This window comes from Oratosquilla oratoria, chromosome 33, assembly GCF_046742065.1.
Source record: "Oratosquilla oratoria isolate Oo_2021 chromosome 33, ASM4674206v1, whole genome shotgun sequence".
Classification (NCBI taxonomy): Eukaryota; Metazoa; Arthropoda; class Malacostraca; order Stomatopoda; family Squillidae; genus Oratosquilla; species Oratosquilla oratoria.
Genome location: NC_134809.1, coordinates 3929308 through 3947675, shown reverse-complemented (window position 1 = coordinate 3947675; position 18368 = coordinate 3929308). Strand labels below are relative to the sequence as shown.

The following is an 18368-nucleotide window of genomic DNA, read 5'->3' as shown; positions in this document are numbered from 1 at the left end:
CCGGCAAGGAAGGAAGGCATTATAGACCTCTTTGAATAAAATCACCTGGCGTCAAGCATGGATATTTGTCCCAAGATGCGTACATCGTCCCCTCTGTCTTTGTGTTCGCATCACCACCTTTTGGGAATCGAACCTGGGGCAGTGCCGTGTGAAACAAGATCGAAAACAACCCACCACAAGGAGAATGAAAATAGTGAAGTTGGGGGCAAGCCTGGAAAAGTGGCAGTCACCGGGAACTGTTGGTAATGGAACTGGAGCGATGCAAATGGAAATTAGAAAGACGAAACTGGTCGTTAGGTTAGGAAAATTATTTTACCTTTAGCATGTTAAATCTTTCGAAGGCATTGTTTGTTTATTTATTTGCACATTGATTTGGTATTATTGTTTTCCAGTAGTTTATGTAGAGTGAAAACATGTAACCTATGCCTATGAAGATACTTCCAGAGAATGTGTGTGTGTGTGTATTTACCTACAGTTAGTTGTATCTTACGGGAAGGGGAGCTACGCTAGTAGTGTCCCGCCTTTGTATCTCGCAGTGTCTAGTTTGGTCTTGAATTCGTGTATGGTTTTTGTACACGCTATTGTTTCGTCCAGTTTGTTCGAAGTGTGCGTGCATGTGTGTGCGTGTGTGTGTGTGTGTGTGTGTGTGTGAGAGAGAGAGAGAGAGAGAGAGAGAGAGAGAGAGAGAGAGAGAGAGCGCGCCTTCAACGTCAGCCCATGTTTGTGTGATTCCACCAAGACACGGACATGACGACATTCGAAATGAATCTCCGAATCGTCACCACGTTCCCCCGGGCACCGCCACCACTTGCACCGTCGCCTCCACATTTACCACTACCACTATCACTATCACCAACAACAACGCTATCACCACTATCACCGTATCGATATCACAACCATCACCACTATCACCACCAATACTATTATCACCACCATCACTATCACCATTGTCGATATCACCACCTTCATCTCTATCACAACCATTACCACTATCACCACCATACTATTATCACCACCAATACTATTATCACCACCAACATTAACGCCACCAGTAGCACCACCGTTATCACCACCACCATTATCGTTACAATCACCACCTTTATCACCACTGACACCAACACAACCTATGCATAAGTCTTGAAATTCCTTCATTATTGTGTTTTTTATTTTCATGAATGCAGGGAACGCCAGGCTCTCTCTCTCTCATAGTCCCATAATGAAATTGTGAGGCTTCATCCCCAGCATGGTTATACAATTACCCGTTGTACTGAAAGGGTAAACCCCGATGTCGATGTTCATGAAAAAAAAAAAAAAAATCTTCAGCTCCTGACCCATCACACAGCTCGGGTCGTTGTCTGTCTTGTGGTAGGGATTCAACTCCAGCCTGCTACGGGGAAGGGTCCGAAGGGGTGGGGGTGGGGGGTGGGGGAGTCAGGTAGGGGCTGGAAACGATGGTTGAGGCCTGGATTTTATTTATATATTTATTTATTTATTTATTATCGTTATTTTTAACTGGTCAGATTATTTCGGCTGTCATTGCTTCTTCGTTTTCGTCATCATGATCATCTATATCTACCACTACCACCATCACCACCACATTAGCACCCAGGTCCACTTAGTGCAAAGCGAGGTCGAAGACAGCGCGCCACAGCATTGGTGTGGGGATGGGGTGAAGTGGGGTTGTGTGTATTCCCACGATTGGTCTGAAAGCATAAAGAGCTTATTCCACTTCTTTTTCTTTTGTTTCATTTCCGAGATCTGGTCATGCCAGAGTAGAATCCTTTCCGGGTTTATCAATCGACATGTCCAGCATGATTGCTTTGTATGTTTACGCACTGTGACAGGGTATTGGTAACAGTTTGTTTTATTTTATTTATCTTGTTTATTATCGTCAAATTCTTTGTTCCCCCACGTGCAGGGGGGGGGGGGGCTGGAGGAAAGGTTTCTCCGCCAGATAAATTAAATCACTAGGCGGCAGCGAGATGAATATTGAAATAGAGAAATGTAGTCAAATGGGGTAAAACTAAGATTACGCGGTTTGATTTAGTTTCTCTTCTCATTTTTTCTTCTCTCTTCTTCCACTTCTTTGTCTCTTCCCGCGCCTCCGCCTCCCTTCCTCCTTCCCCTCCTCCTTCTCTTCCTCTTCTAACTCCTTTTATTTTGTTTTCTTCTTTTCCTCTTCGTCTCCCTCTCCTCCAACCAGTCCTTCTCTTTTTTCTAATTGTTTTTTTTTCTTTTTCATTTTCTTCGTCTCCATCTTCTCCTCGCCCTCCTCCTCCTCCTCCTCGTTTTCTCATTTATTTTCATATTTTTCTTCGTCACCCTCTACTCCTCCTCCTCCTCCTCTTCCTTCAGTTCAACGGCAGGATCGGAATGTACACAAAACCTTTAAGGAAGAACAACGCGACTTCGACCAACTTCAGTAGCCACTGGAACGCACAAACGGACACATTGATTACGCCAGTCGCCAGGTGTTTTTATTCAACTCAGGATTTGGCCTGGGTCTTGATTGAATCTGTTGAGTGAATTGGGAAACTTTTATTTTTTATTCTGGTATTCGTTAGGCGATTGTATTGGGTTGAGGGAAGGACCTGGAATTGGACGCTACGTTTCCTGACGGGAGTGAATTCTGTCACGAATATTACGATTCGGTTATAAGAGCCACAATCGTGGCTTTGTCTTCCAGTGTGCGGGCAACTTCTCCAGGGAGAAGGGAGAAAGATCGGACAGCAATATTTTGTGAAATTGTGAGTAAAATAATGATAAATAGATAAGTAGATAAATGAATAAATAAACGGTCTACATTTGTGTTATTCGTAAATGTGGTTGAATTGTTTATCTTTTAGGTATTTATGGTATATTTAATATTCGTTAACAGTAATGGTATTGTTAACACTTTTGTTGTTAAGAATAATTTCTCCCGTGATTTGTATATCAAATAGAAATTCTCTATATGCTTCTCTAGGATACGTGGTGCACCAGTCAGACATAGCCAATGTTGATGAAATTGATTTATTATTGGGAATATATTATCTCAAGCCTTTGAATGCATTACACAAGAATTGATATGATTGATATTATGAAACGCATTTCTGGCAATTCTGTGTAACTAATTTACACACACACACACACACACACACACACACACACACAGGTAATACATACGCGCGCATGTAATCACTCCTCAGCCTTGGCCTGATTGTGTTGGAAACACCTGTAGTCGACGACTCGCCAGGGTTGGAGGGCGCGACATGGCACGACGTCGGTGGCTGAAGCAGCTGACACAGTTCACTGGAAAGAACTGTGTCAGTTCCAACTGACTCTAGTTTCCCGTGCGCGCCGAACGAGGCCGAGATTGTGGCTGAGGTGACGTAATGGGTGACCTTGCTTCCTTGTTTGTCGTAGGTCGACCCGAGCCATCCGGGTCTAGGAAAAAAAACGGAAGGAGAGAGGACACACACACACACATATATATACATATATATATATATATATATATATATATATATATATATATATATACAGAGAGAGAGAGGGAGAGGCGTCTTCAGCGCTGTCCTGACAGAAGGCAGACTGATTTCTCTGCGGAATGGGGAGTTGTTTTGACACGAAATTCAACGGAAGTATATAGATTATTTTTTCTTCTCTCTCCCCCCTCTATAATAAAACCAAGTTGATACGAAATTAGAGGAAATCATAGATTATGTAATTTGCATGATGAGAGTCCCCATTGGTGCACTGAGATGCTCTGGCCTCGGAGAAAAAAGGGAGAGAGCAAAATTGCAAAGTGGTTCAGAATGAAATCGCTAAAGCAGAGACCGTAGTAATAACAAATAACGAAAGATGATGATGCGGAGTAATGACGATTTGGTATCTTGTGGTTACCCCACTGTCAAGAACGATTTTCGTCAACATGTTGCCGCTCTTGGAAACTTTATTCTGAGGATTTTATTCAGCTGGAAGGAGTGTTCGCTTCCCTAAAGGATCATGTCTTTACTGCCAAATAATTCCAAGTTTCTTTGTGTTTATATAGATTTTGTGTACTCGTATATGCATGCCTGCATACATACACATATACATGAATAGAATCACCAGTGACGGCAGTGAGATTTCACGAACCCGGTTCGAATCCGGGGACGACAGTCGGAATTATTTGACACATATATACATAGATATAATGATAAACCACGCTTACAATTTCTTTATATTCACATCAATATTATGTACTCGCACATGCATACGTACATAATGCATGAATACATGCATTCATATATACATATAAAGATAAAGCGTGCTGGCATGACCTTTAAGCCCATAACGAGATCGTATTAAAAAATGCCTTGCTGTTTATGTAAGTGAGATTTAGAACTTTGAATTGTATTGTATTCAAGTGCTTCCGTTGGAATGTCATTCTGTTCATTGATGGCGCGGTTGGCAAAGTTGTTTCTTCCTACTTCCTGCACGCACGCACGCGCGCACACACACACACACACACACACACACACACACACATATATATATATATATATATATGTGTGTGTGTGTGTGTGTGTGTGTGTGTATACAAACATCACACACGCACGCACACACACAACTACTTTGAATTTAGATATGCTAAATTGAAAATGAAGAGACAGGACCTCATGAACATTGCCCCTCTCCTGTATAATGGACAATTAGGTAAACGCGCGCACGCGCACACACACACACACACACACACACACACACACACAATTTGAATTTAGATATGATAAATTGAAGAGGAAGAGGCACCTTTCCTGTATACTACAATTAGTTAAACACGCACACACACACACACACACACACACACACACACACACACACACACACACACACACACACACACACACACACACACACACACACACACACACACACACTCATACTGACACACGCACGCACACACATACTGACACACACTTACACACGCACAAGCAGCCATTATTATGTAACCAGTTCTACTATATATGGAATCTATGCATAGAGGATCTCACTCAACATTGAAAGGCTGAATGTAGAATCAGGACTCCCGGAACGTGATGAGAACGTAGGAGACCTAAGGGAACGTACCCATTAGCTCCTTCCCTACAGGGTGATACTCTTCTTCTCGTTCTGGTTGCCGTCAGGCGATTTTATTCAACGGAGATTAATGGAATATCCTGTTTTATCCAGAATAAAATGCATAAAGGACGCCACCGCTATTTTAATTACAAAGCTAATTATTTTTCCCTCATTTTTATCATGGCGTAGATAGTTCATTAAGTGAAGCGGCCTTGCTGTGGATGTACTATGTCTTGCTGCATTGTGTTTGACCCTGAGCAGTGGGCGGGATACAGGGATGACCCGTCATCCATAAGGAGCTAAGATGAGGTGGGGGGGAAGGGGTGGTGGATGGGAGTGAAATGGGTGGGAGTAGGTACGTGCCTTTGACTTTTGGCTACCTCCCTTATAAGGGGGAAAAAGCTCTTGGTAAATAGATAGTTAATATGTGGAATTGGGTGCATTTGTGTACGTATGGTTAGTTATGCATTAAGTAACAAAAAATATAAATTTTAATGTTTTTTTCTTTTGCTCTCTTTACAGGTAAGCTTTGAGTGAAGGGGGCTTGAGGGATGATGTGTATTCTGCAAAGTGGGTACGTATAATTGGATGTGGTAATCACCTCTTCTCTTTCTTTTTACCTTTCCTCTCTCCTCTCTCCCCTGGCTCTATCTCCCTCTCTCCATTTGTCTCTCTCCTCACTCATATCCTTCATCTCTTTTGTCAGTTTTCTCTTCAGTCTTCTCTCTCTACTTTCTCTTCTGTCTACTCTTACCTGTCTTCTCTCTCTCTCTCTCCCTCATACACGAGAGTAATCTATAGTATATCGACACTAATTGACTCTCCTGTTAATTTCATGTCTTCTCTCAACTTTCTCTTCTGTCTACACTTACATCTGCCTTTCTCTCTCCTGTCAATTTCATCTTCTGTCTTCTCTCTACTTTTTCTTCTGTCTACATTCACCTCCGTCTTTCTTTCCTGTCAATTTCCTTTTTCTGTCTTCTCTCTCAACTTTCTCTTTTGTCTACTCTCACCTGTCTTCTCTCTCTCTCTCCCTCATACACGAGAGAGAGAGTAATCTGTAGTATATCGTCACTTATTTACTTGTTGACGTCCTCGTGGTGTGTTGGTTTCGTTCACACTTGGCACCAATCGGTCTCATCCACCCCCCCCCCTCCGCCATCACCCAACAGTTCCTGGTGACTGGGTCTTGACCCGGTGTCCCGAGCACTGAGGGCAAAGGTGAGAAGGGGTTGTCGTCGTTCCTTCCGAGCGGAGTCGGTGACAGTTGCCCTCGTGGCCGAGTAGAAGGAGGAGGAGGAGGAGGAGGCGCGCGCGTCGTTTCTTTTCCATTTACAGTTCCTGTTTTCTTTTTTGTCCGCATCTTTCTTCTTTTTTTCTGTTACCTTTTTATTTATTTATTTTCTCTTGGGTCATTTTTTCTTATTTTCTGTGTGTGTGTGTATATATATTTTTTCATTTCATATTTATTTTTTGTCCTTTTTCAATTTTCTTGTTCTTTTTCATTTACTTGTTTCTGTCGCCTTTTCTATTTCTTATTCGTAACCTTTTATTTGTTCTGTTTCTCTATTTTATGTATTCTTTTTAAGATTCACGTTTTATGCCACACCATGTATATGCAACGAGATTTCCAACGCGGAAAGATATTAAGCTGGATGTTTGTGCTCATTGTAGAACTCAATTGTAAATAATGATGAAACATTAATTATATTTGTTTTTCATTTGTTGTATTTAAATATTTGAAAATAGTAATAAACGATATATTACATTTATATTTATGAATATTTTTTATTTGTATTTATAAATTCAAAAGATATTTAGAATTGGAATTTCCTGAAGTCAACTTGATTAAACCAGAATAAAGCGTCGACTCAATATGTGAAAAATCTTGATATATATATTCGTATTTTATGAACTAATATTTGCGTTTTTTACGTATTTTATTGATTAATTAATTAGTTTAATTACTTGATTAATTAGTTTAGTCGATTATGCGTTCTAAGTCGATGTAGGTATTTTATCGATGAGTTAATTAGTTTAATTAGTCGTTTAATTAATTAGTTTAGTTAATTAGTTAAGTTGATTTTGTGCTCTAAATTTAATTCTTACGAGGGTCTGTGAAATATGGGAGCTGTCAGGTACACGGCGCTCGTGACTGTTGAACGGTCTCGTAGACAGTAAGAACTCGTTACTGTGGGAACGAGCCGACGAATGCTCGTTTAGTGCCGGAAAAGAAAAGCAAAAAAAAAAAAAAAAAAAAAAAAAAAAGTGGGGCAGAAATAAGGTCACCTTCACAGCGAGGTGACAAGATTTAGCATAATTTTTGTTAAATGTAGCACTTTTTCTATAGTGTATCTATATACAATTTTTTTTCCAATTGCAAGGGAGGTAGTCAACTCAAAAGGCAAGTAATCACTCCCACACATTCCACTCCCATCCCCCACCTCTTTCCCCTTCCCCCTTCCCCCACTCTCATTTTAGCTCCTCATGGATGACTGGTCATCCCTGTATCCTGCCCACTGCCCTGGGTCCGATTTTTTTTTTTTTTTTTTTTTTTTTTTTAGTATAATTTATCTAAAATATAAATACAAAAAAGTAACAAAATAAAAAGAACGTATTAAGAGGAAAAGAGGAACAAAAGATTTAGATTTTGTTTGCCAATCTAGCATAATTTCGGCTGCTCTTTAGCATATTTTTGCTTGAAGATTCTGGTCACTGCACCCGACCCATCCAGCATTGAATGGAATCCATTGGAATGAAACAGAATATTTTTTAGTATTTTTCCATAACAATTTCTACTTCTAATTATTTGTATTTGTTAGTATTCGTGTTATTATTATTTTTTTTTTAATAAGTATTTGTATTATATAGTATTTGTAGTATTTATGTATGGTTATTGTCAGCCGATTTTATTGAACTGCGTCTTTGTCTTGTGCCCCTTTTAAGAGAGAAATGTTGGAATGAGGGAAGGATATACCTAATCCACGGTATTTTAGGAACTTCTAGAATTAGGAACCGTTTCGGGAACTTCCCCAATATTTGTTACGAAAAAGTTGTGGAATCTAGAAAATCCTGGATAGCAGAAACAGTTCCATTCTAACATGATTTCGGAGGAGTTTCGTAGCAAATAATGGAATTCTTTTCGAATCGTAGAAAGACATAGCGCAGAGAGAGAGAGAGAGAGAGAGAGAGAGAGAGAGAGAAAGGAATGTCTTTGTTTTAAGACTAAAAATATTTGTTAGAAAATAAGACCACAAGTGTAGTTTCTATATTTTTTTATTTTGTATTAATTTTTACCTTTCATGTTTTCTCTCGAAATGAAAATACAAATAAACGAATAAATACCAATAATAATTTATCCGAAATAAAAATGAAAATAAATTAATAAATATCAATAATAATGATAATAATAAATAGTAATAAATATATAAACAAGCAAGTAAATAGGAAAACACAAATATAGAAATGAATAACTAAATAATTATATGATTCGATGAATAATCAGGTAGACAAATGGTATGACGCATAAGGTCGTATAACACTAATAATAATAATAATAATAATAATAATGATAATAATAATAATAATAATGATAAAATAATAATAATAATAGTAATGATAAAATAATAATGATAATAATAATAATAGTAAATAAACAATAGCTGTGTGAGTGTCGGAATTTCGTTTTGCAGTCGATCATTATTTCACTCGAAAATATCATTAAGACCCAGAAGAGGCAGTCGAGGCAATTGAAAGTTGTTTCGTGTTCTTTCGAAAGCCGAGGAAAGGAGACAAAGTCATCGACGACATAATTAGCGTAGTTGGTGGCGTACAAATTAGGTCATTATTGTTATTGTCAATCTTATTATTGTTATTCTGATATTATTTGTTATTAATTCTAAATATTTTATTTATCTTTTTTAATCTTTAATTTATTTCATATTTCAGTTTATTTACTTTTTTTTAATTTTCAACATCGACGAACCTTTTCAATACATAGGGCACCCTACACTGAGAGGTATTAGAGTCAATCACTCAAGTAATCAATCAGGCAATCAATCAGAGCAAGTCTTGATCAATTTCCTCAACAAGGCGACAAAGCTCTCCTTTGTCTCTCATTTTCAACAAAACTCCCTATCTCTATCTCTCTCTCTCTCACACACACACACACACACACACACACACACACACACACACTTTATCTCTCTCGATTTTTCTGTTTCTTACATTCTCCCTCACCCTCTGTCTCCCCTTCCACTCACTGCTCTCCACTCAAAGATGAATACCCATCACATTCAGTTGTTTTAAGAAACGATTAGACAACTTTATGGATGGGGATGACAGGTGGTGATGGATACAGAGCTGCCTAGTGTAGGCCTTATGGTCTCTTGCAGTCTCCTTCATTCTTATGTTCTTCAACTTCCACTGTTCTCTCTTCCTATTTTCATCCCTCGAGAGACTGACCACCTCTTAGACGATTCCACCTTAAGTGTAGAAGCTCAGGATATCACCGACGCAATACTAGTTCTTTGTTTTTTCCTGTTCTTTCTCTTTTGTCGTCTCTATTCATCTGCGTCCTTGTTAACATGGCACTTGTTCTCTTATCCCTTATCCCACGGAAATCCTCCTCTTCCTCCTCCACTTTCTCGTGGTCTTCCACTTTCTCTTCCTCCACTTCACCATTCTCACTTCTCGTGTCCTCCATTTCCTCTCGTTAATCCATTTTCATCCACTTGTTTTTTCCTTCGCTCGACGCTGCACCTGCTCTTCCTGTCTTGTTTCTTGAGAACCATTGTTGGTCGTCGTCGTCGTCGTTGTTGTTGTTAACGCTGACCACGTTTCTTTGTCTTATCCGTTCCTTCAATTACATTTCCTCTTCTCTTCCCTTTCCACCTGTTTCCTCATCTTTCCCTCCCTTTCTCTTCTTTTCCGTTCTCTTCCCATCCCTTCCCTCTCGTTTTTCATTCCCTTTCTATCTTCCCAGTTTTGAATGCGAGCGTGTTTTATATTTTTCCATTTTTTCATGAACCAGTCACACATTATTTTATGGTTAAGAGACTAACTTCCCTCTTGTTTTTAATTCTCTTTCTACCTTCCCAGTTTTAAATGGGAGCATATTTTATACTTTTTTTCTTCAGGGACCAGAGTCGCACAATATTTTATGGTTAAGAAACTAACTTGCACTCAAATAGATAAATAAAAACCAGTTTTACTATTCCTTTCTGCAACCCTCCAATCTCTTCGTGGCGATGTTGTCCCCAACGATAGAAGCGCTGGTTATTATTGAGAAATTCTTGTATTCATTACTGAGAAATGCCCATCTTCCCAGACGCTTTTTCCATCTCACCCCAACCCCTTTAATAATAAAAGGCTATAGGTAATCAGCTCAATTCTTAATCAGAGTGGAAGCCTACTTTGGCTTCGCCGAAAAACAAATCACAACAACCAGTCGATGATATAATAGTCTTCACAGTACAGAATCTAATCCTATTAAAGACCCCTTATTACTACACAATGTCAACAAGAGACAAATGGCATTATCTTATTAAATACCAGTATATCACACTTTTTCCCTTCCCCCTCCCATACCATCCCTACCTCTCCTGACCCCCCTCCCCCTCCCATACCATCCCTCCCCCTTTCCCTCTTCAGCTCTTTCCTTTGAATCCATTTCCTTTCCTTCCCCTCTCCTCTGCGTCATTGTGTTGTAAGTGGGCGACAAATCCATTGTGGTGTCACGTTCATTCTATTCTGGTCAATTTAAACTGATTCAGTTCGTGGGGGCTACAGAATCACGATCGATGAAGCTACACGAGAAGAAACTAATGTGAATAAAATCTCGTAGCTCTAACCAGAATGATATCTGACGATGATGCCGTACTGTCGTCAAAGGATCACGTGGACTGTGGTTCTGGGCCCGACCAACGCGGTAGCCCCTACTGTCCAGACGCTAAGCCCAGCCGCAGGTGAAGTTCGTTGAAACGGGGTTTCGTTTCTTGGCGGGAATATTCGTCAACCGGCGGTCAATCTCGCATTCAGACCCACAGTAGGATCTTACCGGTTGCAGATACTATAACTGTCGCTATGAACTCAAGCCACAAATCCACATTGGCGTCGATTTTTCATAAAAGTAGTGAATCATTGCTGTTGAACTTAGGGAAATTGTTGTTCGCCACATTTACGTCCGTGTTCACTATACCGGGGCTCTGACCTTCCGGCAACAATGGAAGTGAGGCATCTACCGCCGCAGCCCCTGCTCCCGCCACCGCAGCCGCAGGGAGTAGTCCATGAAATTGCCGCAGGCAAGGGATGTCGATAGGTCCTATGGTACCGTCAGCAAGCCTCACTTGTACTGAGAGATCAGTAGCAGTCCATCCCTATGTCGTTTACAAATGTCGTCTCTACTTCGACCCCGATACAACGTCCTCACCCCCACTCAATTCACCCTTCTTTTTTTTTTCTTTTATGTTTTTGTTTCTCTCCCTTTAACGCTTACCACCTGTCATCCGCTCCCCCACCTTACCCACCCTAATCCTTTCTTCCTTCCCCACCCCTTCTCCAGTCCCCCCATTGATAATTAATTCCCACTTTATATCGACTTCCGTTGCTACCTTCCGTCTCTGGATACTTCGCCCCAGTCCGGTACTACTCCCAGTTGGATTTGTCTTCGTCCTGCTCTTTCCCCTTTTCTGACACTCCTGCCGTTAAAACTCCACCCAACCTATTCTGACACTCACCATACACTCCCCCGCATCTCTCCCCCATTCTCTTGACACATGTGACACACCGAACTTCTGACACACCAGATCAAATACTGCTACTCCTTCTGACACCCCCACCCCCTCTTCTGACACATCCAAACCCCACCCTTTCGGCACTTGATATCTGGCACTATTCTGCATGACACACAGCTCTGTTTTGATATCAAGTACTCATATCTACACTACATATTCATTGGCATTTTTGACACACCCCTTCACATGTGGCACGTTTCTTTTCTGACACGCATACCCCGTCCGACACTACTAACCTGTTTGACACATCGACTCCATGTGGTAGTTCTGACACTTTCGCCTGCCACAACTCCTTACACTTCTGGCACACTTCTGACTGTCCCCTCCGACTCTCCCTACCCCCCCTTCCCTTACACACACTCACTCACCTTTCCCTGACATTTGATTGTAACGGTTTTCGCTTGATTCAGCCCGGGTGGTGGTGTGCACGCAAACCCGCACAAACATTTGCAGACGACGACGGCAGCTTAGTTCCCGTACTTTTCAACTCTTGAGATGTTATTTTTAGGCTTTATTCTGGATAATACCATACAGTGTAATATCGCCGAGGGTTTGAATAAAGTCTTTGTCGATCGGGAACCCCACACACACACTTGAAGGCGAAGTCCTTGCCTGTATGAAATCATCTGGTTTATCTTGAATAAAAACTGTCTAAAGACGTCAGCGAGTTAAAGAATGATTGGAACTCCTTCACTGACATTTGATTTGAACCTGTCGTATGTCCCTCTCCTCCCATTTACTCTTCCACTCCCACAGTACTCCCACATTACTCCAACTTGTCCTCACTACTCCCACCTAATTACAGCCACTTCTGGGAGTCGCTCCCAATGCAGACTCCTACAATCTCTTCGGTTTTCGTCCCTCTCCTCCCACACTACTCCCACTTGCACGTGGCTTCCATCAGCTTATCTTCACTACTCACACTCACTCCTACTCACCCAGAACTCCCTGATCCATTACCAGTCACCTACTCCCTCACATTCACTCCCATTCCCCCCACACAAATTCGTCACCCATACTTGTATTTGTATAGTCACCCACGCACTCTTGTCTACTCCCAGTTCCAGTGTCCCCAGTCACCAACTCTACCCCACACTCCCACTCCTGTCTACCCAATTCCACGACGTTCACCTCACTCCTAATTCTCCCCCATAACCTCACGGTTTCCGTCAACACCTCTTGCTGAGAATTTCCTGTGTAGTTCTGAGCTTCCACCACCTCCACACGCCTTCTCTTCCACCTCCACCCCCTCGATCGCTCCCTCCCGTTAGCCTCTCCACTTTGGTCACGTGCACAATCTAACACACGTGAGCGCGCGCGCACACACACACACGACTCAATGGCGCAGTGGTAGCATTCGCGGCCGCCGCTACGGCGGTATGAGTTCGAATCCCGCCCAGGGCTGAAATAATTTCAGTATCGCTGTGCTGTGAGTCGTTACTCCAACTTTCGTGGGCGGGGAGTTCGGGGTGTGTGTGCGTGTAAGGTCATGGCATTATCCATAGGTCGGTCATATATGAGCTCTGAGCTTTCTTCCGGGAGGGTAAAAGCTGTCGATCATGAGTCCAACACGTGATCCAAGACCATGGTGAATCACACACACGCGACTCAATGGCGCAGTGGTAACGTTCGCAACCGCTGCTACAGCGGTCCGAGTTCGAATCCCGCCCAGGGCTGAAATAATTTCAGTGTCGCTGCGCTGCGAGTCGTTACTCCAACTCTCGAGGGCGGGGAGTTCGGGGTGTGTGTGCGTGTAAGGTCACATCATTACCCATAGATCGGTCGTATGAGCTCTGAGCTCTTCCGAAAGGGTAGCTGTCGATCACGAGACCAACACGTGATCCAAGACAATGGTGAATCACACACACACACAGATGGTCACTTGTGTGTTCACCCTGCATACTTGAATCATGAGTACTTGAATTCCTGAGTACTTGAATACTTCACGCGTACATAAATCAATCGACTAATTCACAAACACTTGTGCGTTCGTGCACACGACTTGCTGGTGTAGTGGTTCGCATCTCGTGGTCCCATGCTGCGGTACAAATTTCGCACCGCACTCGCGTCATGAAAAAGCTTTCACTAATACTGCAAGTCATTTCTATCCCGCGTGAGCAAGGGGATGGGTGTAGTGTGTGTATATAAAAGGTCACACTGTATTACCCCGTTGATCAGGTCATGAGCTTCTACATCTTATTTGGGAGGGTAAGAGCTGTCGATCATGAGTCCATCACGTGATCCAAATAGGTGAATCACGCACAATCACTTGGGTATTTACCTTCTTCAGTTGAGGTCTGAAGGACTTTGCCGCGCACGCGCGCGCACACACACACACACACCTCGTGGCGCAGTGGTTAGAGTTCCCGGCTGCCACTACGGCGGTTCGGGTTCAATTCCCCCCCCCCCCGGGCTGAAATAATTTCAGTATCGCTGCGCTATGAGTCGTTACTCCAACTCGTGGGCATGGAGTTGTGTGTGTGTGTGTGTGTGTGTAAGGTCACAGCATTATCCATAGATCGGTCATATATGAGCTCTGAACTCTCTTCCGGGAGGGTAATAACTGTCGATCACGAGTCCAACATGTGATCCAAAGACCATGGTGAATCACACATACACACACACACACACACACAGGACATTGGTCCTGTAGGAAACAAACAAGGGGAGTACGCGCACGCATACCCACGTACTTGACCTCACCTCACCTCCTGTCCCCCCTCCTCCCTCCCTCCCTCCCTCCCTCCCTCCCACCAGCCTTCCACACTTCCTTACCTCCATCCCAACACCCGTTTCACCTCCATCCTACTTCCGTAGCTTCCGTCCAGTGTCCTCCCCCCTTGCTCTCCCACTCTCCCTCCCCCCAACTCCCCGTCCCCCAATTCCCTCCCCCCCAACTCCCCGTCCCCAAGCTGCCCTGGCTCCCCCTCCCCCTTCCTTACTTTCTTATTGGAGCTTTCGGTTCAGTTTCTCCTCTTCTCTGCTCTGATTTAGTCTAAGACGCCCACGCGCTCGCTTCTGCATCATCAAGCACGCACGCGCACTTAAGGATGTGAAGAAATGTATTTTTTTTTCCGTATAGGAGAAGAAATACTCGGAATACTCCAGAAGGTGATATAGTCCAAGCTGGGGCAATATTTGAGTTCAGATCTAAATATAATAATTGGATATTGAGGATATAAACTAAATTTAAACCATAAATGAACAAGAATTGTATGGTAATTTGGAGTAGGAGACTTGTCTAATCGATCGTTGCTGTTTCCCAATACACCACAATTAGGTAAACACACACACACAGACTCGATAACCCAACTTGAATCCATAAAAGTATGTAAAACTAAGTATTATATGTAGAATAATAGAAACTAATCCATGAGTAGTACAATTGAGTAAATACTATTACGGCAACACATACGCACGCACACACGGAGACGTGTATGCATATGCGTGTATACACGACTGAACCATACGTTACCTTCCACCTTCCATAGCCTCCTTTGTGTCTCCCACTCCACATTCCTCCACAGTCACTCCGCAATTAACCGTACTTCTTTGTCGCACTCCATAGCACATTGTGTCTCATATGACACGTATTTCCGAAAAAATCTACCACTGTTGATATGATTAATGTTTTGTTTTTACTCGTGCAACAAGTAATGGAAGGTCGTCGTAACCGAGATGGGTAAGGAATTGTGTCATCCACTGTACCGTCGGTTCATACCTGGATTCCAAAGTCCACTGTCAGCTTGGGAGATTATATTGTACGTGGTAAGAGATGACAGCGTTACATGATGCTGGTGTCGTGTCTCTCTCTCTCTTTTTCGGTACGAATTACCTTGCACGTTTACGACGTAATAAGGGAGCTACTAGGGCGCCATCTAGAAACAGGTGAAGTTACTGCAAACACTTCTACATGTGACTTTCATTGAAGACTTCATGATACTTCTTGGGATCTGCAGGACTCCTACAGAACTTCGTTTGACTTCCTCTTTACCAGACCTGTCATGGTTCCGCTTGCAATAATTCCCCCCCCCTCTCTCTCTCTCTCTCTCTCTCACACACACACACACACACACACACACACTGTTTTTCCAGACTCTACGGTGACCACTTCTTGGAGTTCTACATTTAGCAATGTAATCCACTCCTCTCTCCTATACCTGTAGTCGGGGACTCCAGTGTTTTTTATACCGGTCTCAACTGTTTCCGTTTGGACTCCACTGTGCCCTCCATTGTAGACTCCTGTACTCCTCTGCTTTATTCTAGACTCCTGTTCCGGTACCCCAGTTTTTGAGTCCTCGGTGAGCTCGTACTAGAATTAAACGACTTCACTACAAAGGATTGCAATGGAGGAGCTTGTCAACAAAAGAGCTTTTGGGGACGGTGGGGGGTCGGACTCACCAGAAACACCAGACTGGACCTCTGTATATTTCTTTCACCCAGATATACACCCGTCTCTCACCGTTGGGGTCCACAAGCAACCTACACACCAGAAACGTGCAACCTACTCCACCGCACACGTGCATCCCTCAGCACTTGCATCCTAAACCCCCCACTTTCTCTTACCTACATTGCCGGTTCCTCTCCGCCCTTGCAACCTACAGTCGCCGGCGTCACCGCGGAGTTTTTCCCCCCCACCGAAAGACACCTGCAACCTCGACCTGGTCGTTGGGGGGGGGATCTCCTATCTTGCCTCGGGTTCATTATGTTGGGTGCAGAGGCTTCGAGGTAATGTCTCCCCGTGGCTTCACGGATCCGCGTCCCCGGCCCGTCTCGCCTCCTCAGTCTCCGTGCACTACGTCATCGCTACACCTCTTCGTTTTCTTTTATCTCCTTATTCTTCCTCTTTTGCCTTTCCCCTACTCCCAGTTTTTTTGTCATTAATCCACACACACGCGCTCCCACGCATACACACGCACACCTGATACGCCATATATTGGAGTGCATTATTGTGGGTCCTACTCAGAGGTCACAAAATCGAGAGAATACAAAGAATAGTGAACTAGAATGGTCCCCAGCCAATCAAACAGAACGTACAAAGTTGAGAAAAGTTTATCTTGTTAGAAGAAAGGTAATGCGTGCACGCACACACATACACACACACGTACATACACCAAAAACACACAGCAAATACACACGCGTGCTTAACCTACTGTGTACTTCCATTCCAGAACCCATCACCTTTGCTTCCTCACTCCTCAATCCCTTCTGTCCCTCCTCAATAGCCTCACTCCTCAACCACGTTACTCCCCGGTCATCTCTACCGCCTATACAAGTGTTCTTAGTACAATGAAAGGCACAATTGCCAATAACCTGCATACCGGCTTCATAATCAGAAACCGCACTCTCCAGAAAAGCACAATAGCGTGCAAGATTGGGTTGTAGCATCGATGACACAAAATGAAGACAAAGGGTGTCCAGGTGCCGGATGGTGGTTAGTCATTGCACGAGGAAATTATTAATATATATTTAATATACTGTACACGTAACACTCACCTCTCCCATCCTCTCTCGTGCTCCTAATCCCCTGTATGCTCCGGAAAGTTTCCACTGCATTGCGTATAGTCTTGACATAATCCAGTCAGACCTTCTCATAACGGAGTAACCGTGTTCCCGCCATTGTTTACTCCTTTGCCTTATATAGCCTGCGCCACCCACCCGCCCCCGCTAAGTCAGCTTATAGACTGGGGTCCGCATGGCGCATACAAACACGCTCACACGAACAGCTAAACGAAGTTGTTGACCTTATGGTTTGCTGAATTTAGGTTTATAATTGGTTCTCTTTTACAGTAAAGGTTTTTTTTTATGGTTACTATAAAAACGCACCGATCAGGCTCCAACCATCCAAGCTATCATCACGCTCCACAGCAATGAATGCTTGTGTTTGAACGGCGACACGCACTCAGGCAGGCAAGCCAAGGCACTTGGAACTCCAAGACAAAGAGAATAGCCGTGGATGCGCAGGAAGGGAGGGTGGTGGAGTGTGACGGGCTGGAGTGTTGGAGTTTGTTCCGTACGCTAGATGCTAGGGAAAGTCACGCACTCTGCTGGGGGGTGGGGGAGACGCTTGCGATTGCTTGCCGTGGCAGTGGCTTTGACGTCCCCTTTAGTCTGTTGCCAGGGCTCCGCGGATGACGTCATGTCGGGTGCTCTTTAGGTTTGGGAAGTGATTATGCTGGTGGTGACGCATCGGGAGGAGGACAAAGCCTGCACGTGATCCCGCAGGTAGTCGTCAGCATCTTTTTAGCTACAACGGAAATGTTTTGTTTGTTTTGAGGAAGGTGGAGAACGCTGAGGGGTTCCTTCTGTAAAAGGGAATAAGAAAAAAGGTTGAAGAAAAGCTGAGGGAATTGAAAGAGACATTGAAGTGAAGAGGTGATGACTAAGAAGGAAGTTGGACACTGGAGATGATCCAGTTTTTCCCACCTTTGGGTCAACACCCTTCAGTTCGTGGTGCGCCCTTCAGTAAAGTAAGTCGTCGAACGTAATCAC

At 43.3% G+C, this 18368-nt stretch overlaps 1 protein-coding gene across 14 annotated transcripts in view; it reads left to right on the top strand.

Moving 5' to 3' along the window:
* The window catches only part of Girdin (protein girdin), a 328484-nt gene that overhangs the window by 172750 nt on the left and 137366 nt on the right, over positions 1-18368 (top strand). The window contains exon 1 of one of the 14 annotated variants that reach the window (XM_076172487.1): positions 5606-5656. The exons of the other annotated variants lie outside the window; for them this stretch is intronic. Within the exon in view, the coding sequence (XP_076028602.1) occupies positions 5634-5656 (23 nt within the window). The 5' untranslated portion in view covers positions 5606-5633. Of the gene's footprint in view, positions 1-5605; positions 5657-18368 lie in introns of those variants that run through there. 14 annotated transcript variants of the gene reach the window in all.